At 36.0% G+C, this 21,724-nt stretch overlaps 1 protein-coding gene across 4 annotated transcripts in view; it reads left to right on the forward strand.

Moving 5' to 3' along the window:
- Nucleotides 1-21,724, forward strand: part of GCFC2 (GC-rich sequence DNA-binding factor 2) — a 75,171-nt gene that overhangs the window by 33,098 nt on the left and 20,349 nt on the right. The window contains exons 5-11 of one of the 4 annotated variants that reach the window (XM_033411729.2): nt 2,749-2,864; nt 12,831-13,017; nt 15,436-15,559; nt 16,556-16,637; nt 17,108-17,220; nt 17,983-18,182; nt 19,886-20,023. In XM_033411729.2, coding sequence (XP_033267620.1) covers nt 2,749-2,864; nt 12,831-13,017; nt 15,436-15,559; nt 16,556-16,637; nt 17,108-17,220; nt 17,983-18,182; nt 19,886-19,891 — 828 coding nt within the window. In that variant the 3' untranslated portion in view covers nt 19,892-20,023. Of the gene's footprint in view, nt 1-2,748; nt 2,865-11,692; nt 11,832-12,830; nt 13,018-15,435; nt 15,560-16,555; nt 16,638-17,107; nt 17,221-17,982; nt 18,183-19,872; nt 20,024-21,724 lie in introns of those variants that run through there. The other 3 variants (XM_004283232.3, XM_033411730.2, XM_033411731.2) reach the window with 3 other exon arrangements.

Genomic DNA, 21,724 nt, shown 5'->3' on the forward strand with positions numbered 1-21,724 from the left:
CCGGCTTCATGGGAGTGCGGAAGTATCCTACCTTAACGGCAGTGTCCATGTACTCCAGTTGCTGGGGCCTCCATGGACTGTGACCCATGGAGACTGCTACTGCCGTTAAGTCCCAGAGGTGGGGATGGGGGAGCGGTTCGGGGCTGCTTCAAGGCCTGGGCCCCACCAGTGGGTGGCCCTGGCGAGGGCTCTGGAGCTCTGCAGGACACAGCCCTCAGCCTGTTCCTGAGCCCCCAGCTCACCCTCCAGCCTGAGGCCAGAGGGCCTGGAGGGCCCCAGGGAGAAGGCTACGATCCTCTTCTCACTGCACTCTCTGCAGCGAGGACCACTGCCAGGCTGATTGTTGGCAGAGCGGGACCTCTAACCACTGGCAAGCTTTATATTATCCCATAGATCTTTTATATTGCTTCCATTTTTTTCATTTCTTTTATATTGGCTTTCTGTCTGCTGTTCTGATTGGGGGATTTACATTATTTTTTCTTTCAGAACACATTCATTCTGCATTATTCAGTCTGCTATTTATTGCCTTTAGCTCAGCTTTCATCTGGGCAACTGAGTTTTCTAATTTTTCTTGGCTCCTCTATATAGTTTCTAGTCCCTTTTTACAGTAATATGTATTTCAATTATAGCCTTTCTTAATTCCTTCAGTATTTTCACTATCTTCTTTTTGAAATAAATCAGTATCTATTAGATGAAGATGTCTATTTCACTGTTCTTTCAGGGCAATTCTCTTGATCTTTTAATTGGGAGTGGTTGTTCTGCTTCTTCATTTTACTTGTATTTCTCTTACTCTATGAGTTTAGGAGAAACAGTTAACTACTGTGGTCTTGGAGGGCTATTTTTATGTGGGAGTATCCATGTGTAGCCTGCACGGGTTTAATATATTTGGTGGGAGGGCTGTTTTAGTATGGCTGCCTCTTTCCTCAGTGCATGCTGGCCGTTATCACCTTTAAAAGGGGGTGTGACTGTGACTGGTGTCGTGGTGACCCGAGCCTGAACTGAATGTTGAGCGGAGCCTCCTCTTTGCTCTGTGGTTGTCACAGCCCTGTTGGCAGCAGCGTCTACCCCCTAGTTGTTGGAGTAGAAACCCTCAGATCTGTTTCTGATGTGCGGTGTGAGATAGGTGGAATTGGAGCATTCCCACTGAGAGAGGAGCCACTGAGTGTTCCTCTACCAGAGCTATCCACTGTGAAGTGCGCTCCATGGTGTCACCTGAAACCCACTGTGCATGCTCACAAAGTGTACTGTTGGTGGCATGCCCTTGGCCCCACCTCAACTTTGGGAATGCAGGCAGTAGTCCCTGGTGTCCCTCAGACCCTGTGTTAACAAAGCCACCAGCGCAAATCAACCAGTGCAGATCCACTGAAGTCAGGTACCGTGACTGCAGTAGTTGCACACCTGGACCCTCCATGGGAGCTATGGAAGCAACCCAGACCCTGTCCCAGCCTGCATGTGCATGCGCCCACAGAGCCCACAGATGCTAAGGCCAGACCCATCAGAGCTGCAGGAGCACCCGTTGTCCATTCAGATATCATGAAGTCGCTGAGTTTTTACAAAGCCAGTGGCCGTGGCATAAATCTGCAGATCACACAGTCGTGGGGAGATGGCTTAGATTTCAGCCCTGCTTCCTAAGTTGTGTGACCCCTGGTAATCAACTTGGATTTCAGCCCCGCCTCCACTTGTGGGCAACCCCATGGCACTTGCGTGCTCCCAGAGCTTGTAGAGGTGGTCCCAAGCCAGCTGAGAGTGTGCAGAGAAAGAGGCTGCTATGGTGGCCCCGCCCCTCCCTTCACTCACATGCACATTAACAGTGGGGTTTCAGCGGCAGCTCCACTCCCTCTGTGAGCATGCCAAGTGTGAGGCTGCTAATGGCAGGCACCGCCCCTCCCTTCTCACACCCCCTTAACAATGACACTTTGCTTCTATGGCGGGCCCAGGCTTCTTCCATGTATACCTACTGGTTGTCGCTGTACCACACTCCAGCCCCTTCCTGCTGTCTCCACACAGCCAACCCCAGTCCTCCCCTTGGGTCTGTCCTCTAAAGCTGGAGTATCAGCACCCAGCCCTCGTGTGCACCAGCCGATGTGCATCTCAGGCTGGGGAGTGCAGGGCAGTGGCCCAGACCATCTGTTCTGGCCTCTCTGTGCAAACTGGCTGCTGCTGTCTCCTCTGAGCCTCTGAAGCTCCCTTTCTGTCCCACCTGAGGGGCCTTCCAAGGTATGGGAACCTTTTCCTCTTTCATGACTCCCTCCCAGGGACACAGGTCCCGCTTCCCTTTTTTTTCTTTTTTTTCTTTCATCCTACCCGATTACATGGAGATCTTTCTTGCACTTTTAGGTTCTGAGATCTGCCAGGTTCAGTAGGTACTCTGTGAGATGTATTTTTCATGTATTTGTGGGTGGAGGTGACCTCCATGTCCTTCTATTCTGCCACCTTGATTGGAGCCTCCAGTATGTGGTTTTTTGAGAGTATATTAGATCATAAACAGAACTAGCTATATAAATACTGAGAACAAAACTTTCATGAAAAATAAGATTTTGTAATTTGCCTCTTGCACGTGAATTTAAAGTTCTAAATTTTAAAACTGTGTGCAAATTTTAAAAACATTTTATTACAACCATAAAAAATGTCAGAGGCATGGAATTTTGAGCTGGTGAGACCTTGGTGTATCCAATCTGCTTTCATGCTATTAATATTTGCAAGACTAATGAATGTTGAAAACAATATAAACTTTCATATTACTTTTAGGGACGAGACATAGATCTTTCTCATAGCAGTGAATCTCAAACAGTGAAGAAGTTTGATGCTTCCATTTCATTTCCACCAGTAAATTTAGAAATTATAAAGAAGCAACTAAATACTAGGTAAGTAATACTAATTTTAAAATTTACATTTGTGATAGACATTTAATAGTGAAAAAAATTAGCACTATAATCTTTTTAACTATTAAATATTAGTATTAAACAGATTTATAGGCAAAAATTAGCATCACCTGTATTAGCACATTAATATAACTGATTTCCTTTTTTATATGTCTTTTAGTGTTTATAATAAATATATATTGTATAGTTACAATCAATAAAACCAAGTTCTGCTTTTTTCACTTACTATTTTTGTTAGCATTTATCTGCATTGTTAAATAGCCTTTAATATTTAAAAATAATATGCCGGGAGTGATGGCAGCAAGATGCCAGAATAAGAAGCCCTAGACCTCGTTGCCTCACAGAGATACCAACTTAACAACAACATACTGTCCAAAAAGCCTTTGTGAGTACTCCAGAAATCAGGAAGTTGTAGTACCCCAGGCAAGCTCAAAGCCCAAAATAGCCACATTGTAATGGGTAAGAAAAACCATTTCATTCCAACTGCATCTAGCCCCTCTCACAAGCCAGCACTGCTTTTGATGGAGAGAAAAAACCCAAGTCATAGTTTTTCCATTGGGAAGGAGAAAGAAGAGTAGAACACTGTCTTTTGGAGGTACTGCCCAAGAGACTTGTTTCTGTCTTGTCTGTCTCACAGCACTGATGGGGAACCATCATACGTTAGATGCCTGAGGGCCACAGAGGACAAGGAAGAGCTAAGCAGCCTGTTGCAGAGCCGGAAAGTCTGTAGTACTACAAACACCAGAGGGAAAAAGAGAATCCTGAAAAAGAAACCCACAAATCTCTATAATTAGGAAATTTCGTATAGAAGCCCAGAGAAGGTGCATCCCCCAGGAAAGGTTTGAGAAGACACTCTTCCCCACACAACACCACTGGGAATCTCCAGTCAGGCTGATTGAAATGCACTTAAGGGAAACAGCTTCATATGGGGGAGAAACTCCCCTTAAGTGCATTTTCAAATACACAAAACACAACAAAAAGATAACCAGATACATGAATAAACAAGGAAACATGGCCCAATCAAAGGGCCCAAATTAATTCCAGAACTAAAAGAAACAGAGGTCTATGAATTAGACAGAGAATTCAGAATAATCTTCTTAAAGAAGCTTAATGTGCCATAAGAGATCACAGACAACTAAAGAAATCAGGGAAATGATACATGAACAAGGTTGGAATACCAACAGAGATGGAAACTAAGAAAGAACCAGAGGTTCTAGAGCTGAAAGTGTAATAACTGAACTAAAAAATCTAATGAAAGGGGCTTCCCTCGTGGCACAGTGGTGAGAGTCCACCTGCCGATGCAGGGGACACGAGATCATGCCCCGGTCCAGGAAGATCCCATGTGCCACGGAGCATCTGGGCCCGTGAGCCATGGCCACTGAGCCTGCACATCGGAGCCTGTGCTCCGCAACGGAAGAAGCCACAACAGTGAGAGGCCCACGTACCAAAAAAAAAAAGGAAATTTACTGAAGGTAGCAGACTATATCAAGCAGAAGAAACAAGCGAGACCTCAAAGAGTGATCATTTGAAATTACCAAGTCAGAGTAGCAAAAAGAAAAATGAAGAAAGCCTAAGGGATTTATATGATGCTATCAAGCAGAACAACATATACATTATGGGAATCCAAGAAGGAAAAGAGTAGCAGAATGGGACAGAGAGCTTATCTGCAGATATAATGGCCAAAGACTTACCAGTCTGAGGAAGGAAATGGGCATTCAACTTCAAAAAGTTAAAAGGACTCCAACAAGGATGAACACAAGGAGGCTTACAATGAGACGATTATAATCAAACTTTCTAGATACAAAGAATTTAAAAAGCCACAAGACAAAAGCACCTCATCATGTACAAGAGGGCCCCATAAGATTAACAGGAGACTTCTCAACAGAAACATTACAGGGGCCAGAAGGGAGTAGGATGAAACATTACAGGGGCCAGAAGGGAGTAGGATGAAGGAGAAATAAAAAACTCAGGTAAACAAAGCTGAGGGAGTTCGTCACACTAGACCTGCCTTAACAAAAATTGCTGAAAGATATCCTTCAAGTTGAAATGAAAGGACACTAGACAGTAGCACGAACCATACAAAAATACAAAGTTCTCTGGTAAAGGTAAATATATATATAAATATAGAATCCTGTAATACTGTAAGAGTGGTGTAAAAATCACTTTTAGTATAGAATTTTAAAGGTAAAAGCACAAAAATAACATGTTAGTGGATACAAAATTTTTAAGTGTAATTTGTGATATCAATAACAAGAGGTGGAGGGGGAGATATGAAGGAGTAGAGTTTTTATATGTGATTGAAGTTAAGATGTTGTCAGTTTAAAATAGATTACTAGAATTATGAGATGTTTTTTGGTAATCCCCATGGTAAACATAAAGAAAGTACCTATAGAAGATATGCAGAGGAAAATGAAAACGATCTAGAGCACATCACTACAAAAAAATCAACAAAACGCAAGGCAGCAACAAAGTGAGAGAGTGGTGTGGACATATATACACTACCAAACGTAAAATAGTTAGCTAGTGGGAAGCAGCCGCATAGCACAGGGAGATCAGCTCGGTGGTTTGTGACCACCTAGAGGGGTGGGATAGGGAGGGTGGAGGGGAGGGAGATGCAAGAGGGAAGAGATATGGGAACATATGTATATGTATAACTGATTCACTTTGTTATAGAGCAGAAACTAACACACCATTGCAAAGCAATTATACTCCAATAAAGATGTTAAAAAAAAAAAGGGAGAGGGACAAAATAACTACAAGACAGACAAAAAACAATTTAAAAATAACAGTCGTAAGTCCTTCCATATCAGTAATTACTTCAAATGTGAATGGATTATATTCTATAATCAAAAGACATATAGTGGCTGAATAGGTTGGGAAAAATAAAAGAAGCAAGATCTGGGAATTCCCTGGTGGTCCCGTGGTTAGGATTCTGTGCTTTCACTGCCTAGCACCTGGGTTTGATCCCTGGTCAGGGAACTAAGATCCCACAAGCTGCACAGCCAAAAAATTTTAAAAAGCAAGAGCCAACTATATACTATCTGCAAGAGGCTCACTTAGATTTAAGGATGCATATAGGATGAAAGTGATAGGATTGCAAAAAGATTCCATGAAAACAGTAAACAAAAGAGAGCAGGAGTGGCATTACTTAGAGAAAAGAATTTTAAGTTTAAAACTACAAGAGACAAGGGTATTATGTAATATAAAAGGGTCAATTTATTGGGGCAATATAGCAACTATTTATATATATATGTACCCAACAGTAGAGCACCTAACTGTATAAAGCAAATATTGACAGAGCTGAAGGGAGAAATAGCAATATAATAATAGTATGAGACCTCAATATCACACTTTCAAATAATTGATGAAATAGACAGAGAATCTTAAGGAAACAGTGATCTTGAACAAAGCTAAATGAACCTAACAAATATATGGAATGTTCTACCCAACAGCAGCAGAATATACTTTCTTTTCAACCACACAGACCATACTCTGCAGGATAGATCCCACATTAAGTCACAAACAAGTCTTAACAAATTTAAGGTTGAAATCATACCTTTTCCAAGCACAGTGCAGTGAGACTAGAAATCGGTAACAGAAAGGGAAAGGGAAAATTCACAAATGTGTGGAAACTAAACACGCTCTTGAACAGCCAATGTACCAAAGAAGAAATCAAAATGGAAACTATAAAGTATCTTGAGGCAAATGAAAACAAAAACACCAAAAGTTATGGGATGCAGCAAAAGCAGTACTAAGAGGGAAGTTTATAGCAATGAACATTATATGAAGTTATAGCAATGAACATTAAAGAAGAAGAAAGATATCGAATCAACAACCTAACTGTACCTCAAAAAACTGTACCTCAAAAAACTTCAAAAAGAACAAACTGAGCCCAGTTATCAGAGGAAGGAAATAGTAAAGATTAGAGCAGAAATAAACATAATAGAGCATAGAAAAACAACTGCAGAAAAATCAAAACTGAATTTTTTTTTTAAGATCAAAAAAATTTGACAAACCCTTAGCCAGTCTAAGTGAAAAAGAGAATAGGTTCAAATAACAAAAATAAGAAAGAGAAACGTTACAGCTAATGCCACAGAAACAAAAAAGATCATAAGATACTATAAACAATTATACACCAACAAACTAGATAACCAAAAAGAAATGGATCAATTTCAAGAAACATACAACCTACCAAGACTGATTTATAAAGAGATGAAAAATTTGAACAAATCTGTTACTAGTAAGGAGATGGAATTAGTAGTCAAAAACCTACCAACAAAGAAAAGCCCAGGACAGATAACCTCACTGGATAATTCTACCAAACATTTAAAGATGAATTAACACCATTCCTTCTCAAACCCTTCCAAAAAACTGAAGAGGTGATAACATTCCCAAACTCATTCTATGAGGTCAGCATTACCCTGATCCCAAAATCTGAGACAAAGATAGTACAAGAAAAGAAAGTTAATAAGCCAATATCCCTGATGAATATTGATGTAAAAACCCTCAATAAAATACTAGCAAATGTAATTAACAATACATTAAGAGGATTATACACATGACCAAGTGGGATTTATTCCTGGAATACAAGAATGAGTCATAAGAAAATCAGTGTGGTATACTACATTAACAGAATGAAGGGCAAAAACCACATGATCATCTCAATTGATACAGAAGACACCTTTGACAAAATTAAGCACACTTGCATGATAAAAACCCTCACCCAACTAGGAATAGGAAGAAATTACTTGAACATAATAAAGACCATATATGAGTAGCCCACAGCTAACATCATATTCAGTGGTGGAAAACCAAAAGCTTTCCCTGTAAGATCAGGAACAAGGTAAGGATGCCTATTCGTGTGCCTTCTATTCAAAGTATTGGGAGTCCTAGCCAGAGAATTCACGCAAGAAAAATAAATTGATAAATAAATAAATAAAAGACATCCAAATAGGAAAGGAAGAAGTAAAATTATCTCTGTTCACAGATGATATGATCTCTTATGTAGGAAAGCCTGAAGACTACACTTACATACACACATACACCCTGTAAGAGCTAATAAATCTGGCAAATTGCAGAATGAAATATCAACACATAAAAATCAGTTGTTTTTATGCACTAACAATGAAAAGTCCAAAAGTATATATTTAGAAAACACTCATTTACAATAGAATTAAAAAGAATAAAATTTAGGAATTAACTTAGTCAAGGAGGCAAAAGATTTGTACATCAAAAATTACAAAACATTGCTGAAAGAAATTGAAGACATAAGTAAATGGAAAGACATCCCATGTTCATGGATTAGAAAACAATACTATTAAAATGTCCATATTACCCAAAGCAATCTATAGATGCAGTGCATTCTCTATCAAAATCCCAATGGCATTTTTTGCAGAGATAGGAAGAAATCCTGAAATTCATATGGAATCTCAAAGGACCCAAGAAAGAAAAAGCACAGGCAACAAAAGCAAAAACAGACAAGTGGGACTACATCAAACTAAAATGTTTTCTGCCTAACAAAGGAAATAATCAACAGAGTGAAAAGGCAACCAACAGAATAGGAGAAAATACTTGTAAACCATATATATGATAAGTGGTTAATACCCAAAATATATAAGTAGCCCATGTAACTCAACAACACAGACTATCCAACTGAAAAATGGGTAAAGGACTGGAATAGACATTTCTCAAAGAAGACATACAAGTGGTGAACAAACCTGAAAACATGCTCAACATCACTAATCAGGGAATTAACAAATCATAACCACACTGAGCTATCACCTCATACCCATTAAGGTGGCCACTATGAAAAATACAGAAATTGACTAGTATTGTCAAAGATATAGAGAAAAGGGAACTCTTATACACTGTTGGTGGGAATGTATAATGGTCAGTTGCTATGGAGAACAATTTCTGAAAAAGTTAAAAATAGAATTACCATATGATCCAGCAATCCAACTTTTCGATATATAGCCAAAAGAATTCAAAAGAAAACAGTTCAAGAGATATTTGCACATTACAGCCTTATTTACAATAGCTTGGAGATAGAAGCAACTTAAATGTCCATCAGCAGATGAATGGGTAAAGAAAATGTGGTATTTACACACAGTGGAGTATTTATTATCAGTGGTAAAAAAAAAGAAATCCTGTCATGCCACAACATGGATGAACCTTGAGGACTAAGTGAAATAAACCAGTTACAAAAAGATAAATACTGCATGATTCTACTTATATGAGGTATCTAAAGTAGTCATACTCTTAGGAACTGAAAGTAGAATCGTGGTTGCCAAGGGTTGGGGGAGATGGGGAGTTGTTGATCGGTGGGTATAGAATTTCAGTTCTGCAAGATGAAAAAGTTCTAAAGATCTGTTATACAACAATGTGCATATTGTTAATACTACTGTAATATACTTTAATGGTTAAGTGTAAATTTTGTTATATGTTTTTGACTACAATAAAAAATAAGTATATTAGTAATATTTTGTTCATCGATACAGTTAGTATATCATGATTTATTTAAGTATTTCTGTGTTGGACATTGACATTTTGATTTCTAAATGTGTCTTATTATAAATAATGCTACAGATGTTCATTATGAACGTTTTGTTCCTATAAGTCACTTAAACTGTTATTTTTTTTTAATAAATTTATTTATTTATTTTTGTCTGTGTTGGGTTTTCATTGTGGTGCATGGGCTTCTCATTATGGTGGCTTCTCTTGTTGCGGAGCACAGACTCTAGGCACATAGGCTCAGTAGTTGTGGCTCACGGGCTCTAGAGTGCAGGCTCAATAGTTGTGGTGCACAGGCTCAGTTGCTCCGTGGTATGTGATCTTCCCGGACCAGGGCTCAAACCCATGTCCCCTGCATTGGCAGGCGATTCTTAACCACTGTGCCACCAGGGAAGTCCCAAAATGGTTATATTATTTCTTAAGATAAGTTTCCGGGGAAAGTTAACTGCAGCAAAAGTTAGACATATTTTGATGGTTCTTGATACAAATACATTTCTTAAGCACAGCTAACCATTCATTATCTATTGCTATTAATAGTTATCTCTTAAATAGTATTAATCTCACTTTATAAATGGTATTTTTTGTTAAAAATAAGGCAAACCCCGTAATAGGTTGTTTTGTTTTAAATATTTATATATTTTCTGTTTTACTACTTAGGATCTAGTGTGCATCTTTAGATATATGAAAGAACAAGTATGACAGTAAAAGTCTAATTAGTCCTTACAACATTTAATACAAGGAGAGAGCTTGGTTCTCCTGCCACCAAAACAAGTATTCTTAAAGAACATTTTCATTGCTTTTTTTTTTATACCTGGGAATTTTTTTCTAATACCTTCGAATAGGTTCAGAATTTTCTCCCCCTGTATCTTTTGTATAAATCAGGTTTGCAGTAGCTTCATTCCTTGATCACATTGCAACTAAAATATGTTGGTCATGGTTTATTTAAATAGTTTAATGCAGAAAAGGACCTTTTTAACATTTTATTGTGAAATATATGAAAATTTTAGATGTACCATTTTTTAGATTTCAAGTTATCTCTGTTTTCTAGGAGGTTGGCAAACTACCAGCCTACTGCCCATTTTTCTATATAAGGTTTTATTGAAACATAGCCATGCTGTGCAGTGTATTATCTATAGCTGCTTTTGTGCTACAACATAAAATTGAGGAGTTACAACAGCAACCATCGAGCTTCCAAAGCCTAAAATGTTTACTATCTGGCCCTTTACCAAAAAAGTTTGCCAGCCTCTGTTCTAGGTCATTGTTTTTCAGTAGTGATGTTAAATGATGAGTTTATCTTGATTAAAGATGATTTTTGTAATGTTTTCACTATCATTTACTCTCCTTCTGATACAGAGCTATAATTATAGATAGATTGCATCTAGAATCACATATAACTCAGAACCTTTTTTTTTGAGATTGTGTTTGAGAGAGTTGTCTTGAGTAATAGACAACTCTATTACTCAACATGAGTAATAGAACAGAAAAAAATAGCAGACCACTGATATAGATTAGCATTTCACTTTATCCAGATAAATGTTATTTTTAACTTTAGTGTACTTTATTTTTTTTTATTAACGGGGTTCTTTATTTTAAAAGAAAACATATTTTATGGTTTAAAGACAGAAAAGTCAAACAGTACAAAAGCTTATACAGAGAAAAGGAAGTCATCTTCCCCAGAGGAAACCATTTCTACCAGTTTATGTTTCCTTGCAGAAGTAATATGTATGTATGTCTGTATAAGCACATATGTACTTATATATTGCCCCATTTTTAATACAAAATTGAAGCACACTTACATACCCTGTTCCATACCTTGTTTTTCCATATATGTACTTACACATTTACTGCTGTAACTGGTAATACTACACTTAAAGCATTTTGTTAATAATGCTTGCTGTACATTATTATCTTGATTTATTTCTTAACTGCCTCTATTTTTTATATAAAGCAAGGAAAGACTTTCAGAGACAAATGCAGTAGTCATTGTTCAAGGGAAACTTGAAAAGAGGACATTTGGCCTAAGCAAGTGCTTACTAATAGTTTTCATTTTAGAGGAGGTTAGCAGAAGTTTAGTTTTTTTTAATTGTTTGATTCAAGTCCAAATACTATGAATTTGTTATTTCATTTAGTTAATTCTCTCATTCTAATGTGCTCACAGTGTCAAATATTAGTGTAAAACACATTCAGATTTTTTGTGTGTTTCTTATTCCTCCATTGGCATGTATATGTAAGGGGTAAGTGAATTTTAAAAGATAAACAGATGTTGAATTGTATTTGAGAGTTTTTTTATGTTATATCAGTTGATACATGTGATGTTCACAAGAGCTGAAAGAAACTGGGCTTCCTGAACATCAACAGAGCAGTATAGGGTTTACAGCAACAACAGAGGGAATGAAATGCACCCACCTCACGGAACATCAAATTCTAATGACAAAACAGAAACCATTGTGAGTCACGAAACAGATAAATTATTACCAAAATAATTTATAAATTTTAATATTAAAGTAATATTTAATGTTAATTTATTAATATTTATTGATTTAATATTAATTAATATTTAGATGTTATTGAAATTTTAAATATTAGATTTAATGTTAAATATTTGATGTTGATATTAAATATTTCAATTTTAATATTAAATATTTTAATTATAAATTATAATATTATAAATTACCAAATCATAACATGCTCAAATGGTTTTTTTTTTTAATGCTTGGCTTATTTATTTATTTATTTATTTTTAGCTGTGTTGGGTCTTTGTTTCTGTGCGAGGGCTTTCTCTAGTTGTGGCAAGCAGGGGCCACTCTTCATCGCAGTGAGCGGGCCTCTCACTATCTCAGCCTCTCTTGTTGCGGAGCACAGGCTCCAGAAGCGCAGGCTCAGTAGTTGTGGCTCACGGGCCTAGTTGCTCCGCGGCATGTGGGATCTTCCCAGACCAGGGCTCGAACCCGTGTCCCCTGCATTAGCAGGCAGATTCTCAACCACTGAGCCACCAGGGAAGCCCTCAAATGGTTTTAATACCAGCTCAGATACCCATATTGCAAGGAAGACCACAGACTGATTTAACAGTAACTCCACATGGACTCCTGTGTTTCAAATATAAAACCACTGATTATTGCAGGAACTCACCTTGTTTATAAAATCTGATCAATCCACACTTACTAACTTCTCCTCTAAGACTAACTTATGATTAGCTCCAGCACCTGAAAATCTTTAAGTGTCCTTTCCTACCTTTCCCTTTGAAACCTCTTTTATCCTGGTGTTTTCCTTTGCTCTACAGGTCTTATAAACCCAGGTTTATATGATTGTCAGTTTCCTTGGTGGTCTTTGTAAGGTAGATTTGAAAAATTTTTTCATTAGACCGCTACTTACTATATTAGAAATAAAAGTTTGTAATATAAAACGATTTTTATTTATTTTTATTTTATATTTATTTAGATTAACATTACTACAGGATACTCACCGCTCTCACCTGAGGGAATATGAAAAATACATACAAGATGTCAAGAGCTCAAAGAGTACCATCCAGAACCTAGAGAATTCATCAAATCAAGTTCTAAATTTTAAATTCTATAAAAGCATGAAAGTTTATGTGGAGAATTTAATTGACTGTCTTGATAAAAAGGTACATGTCTATAAATATGTAATCATTTCCTTTTTATGGAGAAATTCCCTTACAATGTGATTTTTTTTAAGTCTAAATCCCATAAATAAATATTTCATCTAGGACTCTTCCTACACATTTTTGACATACTGGAGTATTAAGTATTCCCTCAATGTTGGACAGTTAGGTGTAGTTTGTAATCATTTTGCAACTTATAAATAGCAGTATAAATTTTTTAAATTCCATTTGTTTAAGAAAAGTTCCTAGAAAGTAAATTATTAAGTGAAAGGGTCTAAATATTTTTAAGGCTTACAAAACATTGCTAAATTATCCTCCAGAAATGTTGTATCAGTTTCTAGTTTACTACATTAAAAAATGGTTTTTGTTTTTACATATTTATTTTGATCTCAAACAAACCCTTTGTTTTGTTAATGTAGTTTTTCTTCTTTTGAATTATTTGTGTCCTTTGCACTGCTATCTTCTTGGTTTATATGGAGGTTTTTTGTAGGGTTTTTTTCCTTTTTTCTTTTTCCAGTATATGGTGAACAGTTCTTTATTGCTTAAAAATTTTAGTGCTTTATCCTATTTGATGTAGGTAAACATTCCAATTTGCCTTGTCTTTTGATTTTGTTTGCAATGGTTTTTTCACATTAGATGTGTTTTTTTGTGTTTAATTTTTTTTATTGAAGTATAGTTGATTTACAACGTGTTAGTTTCTGGTATACGGCAAAGTGATTCGTTTATGTATATGTATGTTCTTTTTCATATTTTCCATTATGGTTTATTACAGGATATTGAATATAGTTCCCCATGATGTACAGTCGGACCTGGTTGTTTATTTTATATATAGTAGTTTGTATCCACTAATCCCAAACTCCTAATTTATCCCTCCCCCACCCCCTTTCTCCTTTGGTAACCATAAATTTGTTTTCTGTGTCTATGACACAGAAATATGTTTTCTGTGTCTGTTTCTGTTTTGTAAATAAGTTCATTTGTGTCATATTTTAGATTCTGCATATAAGTGATATCATTTGGTATTTGTCTTTCTCTTTCTGACTTATTTAGTGTGATAATCTCTAGGTCCATCCATGTTGCTGCAAATGGCATTATTTCATTCTTTTTATGGCTGAGTAGTATTCCATTGTGTGTGTGTGTGCATGTGTGTGTGCGCACATGCGTGTGTACACCACATCTTCCTTATTATCCATTCATCTGTCAGTGGACATTTAGGTTGTTTCCATGTCTTGGCTATTGTAAATAATGCTGCTGTGAACATTGGTATGCATGTATCTTTTCGAATTAGAGTTTTCTCCAGATGCATGCCCAGGAGTGGGATTGCAAGATCATACGGCAACTCTATTTTTAGTTTTTTAAGGAACCCCCATACTGTTTTCCATAATGGCTGCACCAGTTTACATTCCCACCAACAGTGTAGCAGGGTTCCCTTTTCTCCACACCCTCTCCAGCATTTGTTACATGTAGACTTTTTGATGTTGGCCATTGTGACCAGTGTGAGGTGATACCTCATCGTAGTTTTGATTTGCATTTCTCTAGTAATTAGCAATGACATCAGATGTTTTGAAATTTTTGTGTTAATCAGATTTATGAATCATTCTTTTCCATTATAATTTCTGATTTTGTTTATACATACTAAGTCCTTACACTGGGGTCTTAAGTTGTCCTTTTTTTAAAGTAGACTAATCATTTTAAAAATATACTCTACTTTCTGCATTACTTTTAATTTACTTTTAAAATATTACCAAGTAATTGTATTTTCTCCCCTATTGTTTTAAGTTGACTACCTTTAATATCACTTGGTAGTTACTTTTCTGAAGTATCTATTACAATGTAACTTTCTTCATTCATCCTTGAAGAATTACACTGTCAAAGGCTTGAATCCATAGCATTAGCTATGGAACATCATTGGAGTGGGGGGGATTGTTGCCCAAGAAATATAAAAATGCTGGTTTCAACTAATCACTCCATTCTGCTTGACAGCTTTCTTACTTGTCTGGTTAGGTCTCTTTCGTTCTCTATTTTTTAAAATTTGACCAGTTTCCTCAAGTGTTCCCTACAGTCTGCCCCCCGTCAGTCTGTGAAAAATAGCTGCAGTCATCATTTCCTCCTCCTCTTTTGCTCAAAAAAGAATCCTTCTTATCTATCCACTCTTACCATGTTCCTGACTCCAGCCCATTAGGTTTTATTATTTATGATATTTATAGCTGTTTTAATACAGTAAGTTGATTTTCTAGTTTTATTAGTATTAAAAGTATTGGAAGCTAGGTCTGTTCCTCACAGTGTTCTTTTAATTGAGATGAGATGGTATAAAAAATGTTTCTGTATATGAGAATTGAGCATGTAATATGCTTATATATAAATATTATTTTTTATAATTCATTAAGGATGACCCACAAAATGTTACTTATATATGTATTTCAGATTATCAACATCCAAGAAATAGAATCAGCCATGCATGCACTCCTTGTAAAACAAGCCATGATCTTTATGAAACGCAGGCAAGATGAATTAAAACATGAATCAGCGTATTTACAACAGTTATCACGTTAGTGTTTTTCATGTTCAATGTGATTTTTTATTCATTAAGCTAAATTATCAGCTAAAAGATAAAAATATTTTTATTCCTGTATAAAAAATGTTTTTTGAGTATTTTCCCACTAACCTTTCACCTACCCCCTTCCAAAACTCCCAAACCATTTAAGCTAGGGCTTCAAAATGTCTTAAATGCAGTCTAAAACTAAAAAATGAAAATTATAACTTCTAATCACTTAGTATTTGAAACAAAATATTTATAGGACCATTTAATGACTGTTTGGAGATGACTTGAAATAAATATATAGACTGTGTCAGAAATATAACTTTATACATTTTCCATAGCCCGTCCACAGATTGTTTGTGGAGGTTAAAGAAATTCTGGTGGGTTCAGCATAGAATCATCTGTAAGATCTCATTATATTAATAAAAGATTTGGATGCTTCCCTTTAGTTCTCACACTGGTTTTGTATTTTCAGAGATGTCTTCCATTGGTTAAGGTGCTGTCAGGGTATAGTGAAAGAAATGGGACCATAGCATCAAGTAGATGATAAAAGCAAAATCAGAATGACTCAAATACATGACATTCAGTTGGTCATAAATTACGGTACATGCTAAAATAGGAAATAATATGAATGACGTATTGGTAATGCAAATGTTTCTAGCATTTGACTATAGGGACAGAAAAAAAACTGGTGAAAACTGCTGAAAAAGAATACTAGGCAAAGAAACTTTATATTAAATTTTGTTACTGTTCTCAAGTGCTGAACTATATTCACCAGACAAGGTATATTTTCTTAGACTAGCAAACTCAATGACTGTTAATATTGTGATAGGGTAACATTGCAATTTCATTGCATGATGAAATATGCAATTTAAGCATATTCTATTTGTGTGTGTTTATATATACAGATATGTGTATATACCTAAGATATAACTTGTTTTCAAAGTGTTTCACTGTATTTCTTTTAAGAATTTGCAGTATGAAATCAATTTTATTCATTAACAGGCAAAGCTGAGACGTCAACAAATAGAAGCTTGGCTATAGATGAAAAAACTCAATGGATTTTAGAAGAGATTGAATCTCGAAGGTAACTATATAAAGACTTAAAGCATCATTGAGCAAGTATTTTTTACTGCTTAAATACAATTAACCATATAGTATAAATAACCATAACCTAGCATATTAATTTGTGAGAATGATATAAAACCAAAATTTATGGTTTAAAGATGCACAGGTATATTTGGATCAGTCAGAAGGAATGGGTAAAATGGCATCCATCAGGCTGGGAATGGCTTATACCTAAGAAGCCGGTCCTAATTACATTGTTACCTGCTCTTCCAAATCTGGGTAGTCTATGGGAATGTCTTACAGGAAAAAAGAGGGAGAACCAATTCAGATTAATGAAGCTAAAATGTCAAAAATATTAACATAAAATTGCATGCAAATGTGATGGTTTATTTCTGGGTATTTTAAGTAAATGATGACTTTTTGTTTTAAAGCATTTCTTTTCAACAGGAGCTATTTGTTTATTAATTTTTGGTTTATTGCAAAATATAGGGCACAAAGAAGACAAGCAAGGGTTCTTTCTGGGAATTGTACTCATCAGGAAGGAACATCTAGTGATGATGAACTATCTTCAGCAGACATGATGGACTTCCAAAAAAGCCAAGGTCAGTTATCAAGTTTCTAATGTGTCTTGAAGTATTGAAATGATGGAAAATGCTTTGCTGTGATTGCCCTTAATTATTTAAGCTATGTAAAATAGTTGGTAAAATTCAGGAAAAAAGGAATACATTTTTTTTTCCATATAAGACTTGTCCTTTCCTCTGAAAAAATGGATAAAATGGAGGAGCATGATGAGTATTCCTTTTCATCTCCTGTTATAAAGGAACCATGAACATTTTTGGCTTCATTTCTCTACTGCATACTTTCTATATTATAATTTTTATTTTAAAATAATTGAATTTAGTAAAGCCCAGTTTTAGCATTATAAGAAGGTAAAATATGTATAGTTGAGTGTGGGCTTTGCAGTCAACCAGATGAGTTCAAAGAGGGGATCTAGTCTGTGTGATCATTGGCAGATTCCTTGACTTCACTATATCTGATATTGTTGTTTGTTTGCTTGTTCTTTGTCTGTAAATAGGTAGGCTAGAAACACCTACCTTATAGGAAACATAGTTATGATGATGAAATGAGGTAATGTATTTATAATGTTTTGGCATATAGCAGGGGCTCAATAAATGGCAGACTTTATTAGTGTCAATTGTTACTAAAGTGTTTTTTTAATAAAACCTAATTTATATGTTAACGTCAAAGGATAGTTTTCAGCTCAGTTGATTACATAAGTTATACATAACTATGTTTATAGGAAACAAACTTCAAGATCACAAACTTAAAATGCATAATAATACAGAGACTCATTTTCTTCACAGGTGACATTTTACGGGATCATAAGAAGATTTTTGAAGATGTACACGATGATTTTTGTAATATCCAGAATATTTTATTGAAATTTCAACAATGGCGAGAAAAGTTTCCTGATTCTTATTATGAAGCTTTCATTAGTTTATGCATTCCGAAGCTTTTAAATCCTCTAATACGATTTCAGTTGATTGATTGGAATCCTCTTAAGGTACCTAAGCTTAACATGTGAAAAAAATAATCCTGATCACATTTAGTTACTTAAATCCTCTAGTTATCAGGTTAACTATAAAGTACCATTCCTTTAGAGTTGGAATTGATAATTTGTGCTTTGGAGTAATAGTCTGCACTCATCTTTTCTTGGTTCTCACTCTGTTTTTAAGGCTGAGTGACACTTAACATCAGTAAAGGAAACACTTTTTCTTTTAAATCTTCTTCTATGATAAGTTTAAGATCACTCAAAAAAGTAAAGGTAGTATTAGACCTTAAGAATTTTACAGTCTGTTTGAGTGAAATTCAAAATAGGTACCAAGAGTTCTGAAGTTGGAGATGACATAATGGGAATACTTGGCTAGGAAAGCTACAATGAAGATGAGGAATTTAAATGAGGATTTGAAGGATATATAGAATTTAAACAGGAAGACAGAGGAAAGAAAAGGTATTTTATGAAGGTACATAGGGAGAAATATTAGTTTAGTAGAGACTGCATAGATCCTAAGTTAAGAGATATGAACTTGTTTTGATAGATAATGGGAGGCGTGACATGATGAAGGTAATGTTTTAGGAAGCCGTGAGCAACAGGCTAACTTGGAGGCTAGGGAGAAAGAGTTGAAGGTATATACTGAAAGGCTATTGCTGTAGCCCAAGTGCAGGGTGAAGAATTCCTCATGTGGGGTGATAGTGACAAAGGGAAGAGAAAGAAAGTGTTGATTATAAGTGGCGTTATGAAGTAAGAATCAGTAAAATACTGAGAATAAACCTAACACAACATATCAGAAAGATGACCTCAAGATTTGGAGTCTGAGTTATTAGTACAATGGTAGTTCCATTCATAAAAATGGTGACTTTTCAGAGAGGAAAACGGTTTTGATGGAAGTTTTACTTTATAGACAATGAAATGATGATGGGACATCCATGTGGATATGCCTGTTAAGCAAACAGAAATGAGAAAATGAAACTCTAGGAAGAAAGGAGAGCTGAAAATAAAGATTTAACAAAGTAAAGGATGGATCCTTGTCGTTTTATCTTCCTCTGCTCTAGTCATGCATGCCTTTAGGCTCTGTGTTAGGGCCATGCAGTGTTCATAGTTTAGGAGCCAAGCTTATCCCTAAGAAAGTGGTAGATAGTTGGTCGGAAAGCAGCCTAGTTGTTAACCACTCCAGCTGAACTGAGTACTCTGTTACATCTAGCAAAGATCTGTTCATTCAGTTATTCAACAAATAATAATTGACCATCTGTTGTTTGTTTAATAATAAGCTAAACCACATGCAAAGTATATATTTGTGCCAGTGAGACTTGAGAGAGCCAGAAGTGAATTTTGCGTGAGCTAAGTGTATTTTTATAAATAAATTACGTGGCTATTTTAACTGCTGTTGTTATAAATGTATACTTTGCTCCTAACAGTACCTGCCATGTAGTAGGCTCTGAACACATAGTGGACATTTCTGGATATGAATGAATGCATGAAGCGCAGTGTTCTGTCCTACTGCCTAGACATCATGTCTTAGTCATGTCATCCTGCCTAGCCTTGGTGGTCTAGTACTGTATACATTGGGTTAAAATATGGAATTATTCTCCTTTGATCTTTAGAGAAGCTCTGGTAATTACTGAAAAAGTTAACTATTTAAAAATAAACTAATGTTTAAGAATTTATTTATAACTTAGATAATTTTATTTATAAGTTTGATTCCATAGGTTTAAAACAGATGCCATGGTTCACATCTATAGAAGAATTTATAGATAGCAGTATGGAAGATTCAAAGAAGGAAGATAGTTCTGATAAGCAAATCTTGTCTACTGTCATCAGCAAAACAATTATTCCTCGACTTACAGGTACTGTTTTGTAATCTTGATAAAATTAAATTGTTCTTTGGCAAAGTGTGAGATCATTAATTTCTGTTAACAGTCACAAATTTTTTTGGACGTTTTTGAACACAGCAACTGTAATATGCAGTAAAAAGCAATAGATGTTATAATTTAAGCTGATTAAAAAATGCTTGTTTGTGCAAGTGATTGGCTATCAAACTCCTGATACTTTTGGATCTTTAGTATTTGTGACATTAGCGTTACTTTTATTTTTATTTTTTTTAATTAATTAATTTTATTTTAGGCTGCGTTGGGTCTTCATTGCTGCGCGCAGGCTTTTCTCTAGTTGGCGGCGAGCGGGCTGTAGAGTGCAGACTCAGTAGTTGTGGCGCACGGGCTTAGTTGCTCTGCGGCATGTGGGATCTTCCCGGACCAGGGCTCAAACCCATGTCCCCTGCATTGGCAGGTGGATTCTTAACCACTGCACCACCAGGGAAGCCCTAGCATTACTTTCATTAGTTACTTTTTTATAAGTCATTTATTAGGGGAACACTTTCATCTCTACTACATGTATTTCTTTCTTTCCCTTAACTTCTCCCCTATGTTTCTTTTTTTTTTTAATTTTTATTGGAGTATGGTTGATGTACAATGTTGTGTTAGTTTCAGATGTACAGCAAAGTGAATCAGTTATACATATCCTCTCTCTTTTTGGATTCTTTTCCCATATAGGCCATCACAGAGTATTGAGTAGAGTTCCCTGTGCTATACAGTAGGTCCTTATTAGTTATCAATTTTATATATAGTAGTATGTACATGTCAATCCCAATCTCTTGATTTACCCCTCCCCCCCATCCCCTGGTAACCATAAGTGTGTTTTCCATATCCATGACTCTACTTCTATTTTATAAATAAATTCATTTGTACCCTTATTTTTAGATTCCACATATAAGCGATAACATGTGATATTTGTCTTTGTCTGACTTACTTCACCCAGTATGGCAATCTCTGGGTCCGTCCATGTTGCTGCAGATGGCATTATTTGTTCTTCTTTATGGCTGAGTAATATTCCATTGTATATATGTACCACATCTTCTTTATACATTCCTCTGTTGATGGACATTCAGGTTGCTTCCATGTCCTGGCTATTGTAAACAGTGCTGCAGTGAACATTGGGGTGCATGTATCATTTTGAATTATGGTTTTCTCCAGGTATTTGCCCAGGAGTGAGATTGCTGGGTCTTATGGTAGTTCTATTTTTAGTTTTTTAAGGGACCTCCCATACTGTTCTCCATAGTGGCTGTACCAATTCACATCCCCATCAACAGTGTAGGAGGGTTCCCTTTTCTCCACACCCCCTCCAGCACTTACTGTTGGTGGACTTTTTGATGATTGCCATTCTGACCGGTGTGAGGTTATACCTCATTGTAGTTTTGATTTGCATTTCTCTAATAATTAGTGATGTTGAGCAGCTTTTCATGTGCTTTTTGGCCATCTGTATGTCTTCTTCTTCGGAGAAATGCCTATGCAGATCTTCTGTCCATTTTTTGATTGGGTTATTTGTTTTTTTGATATTGAGCTGCATGAGCTGTTTGTATGTTTTGGAGATTAATCCCTTGTTGGTTCCTTCATTTGCAAATATTTTCTCCCATTCTGAGGCTTGTCTCTTTGTTTTGTTTATGGTTTCCTTTGCTGTACAAAAGATTTCAAGTTTAGGGAATTCCCTGGCAG

Source organism: Orcinus orca, chromosome 13 (genome assembly GCF_937001465.1).
Source record: "Orcinus orca chromosome 13, mOrcOrc1.1, whole genome shotgun sequence".
NCBI lineage: Eukaryota > Metazoa > Chordata > Mammalia > Artiodactyla > Delphinidae > Orcinus > Orcinus orca.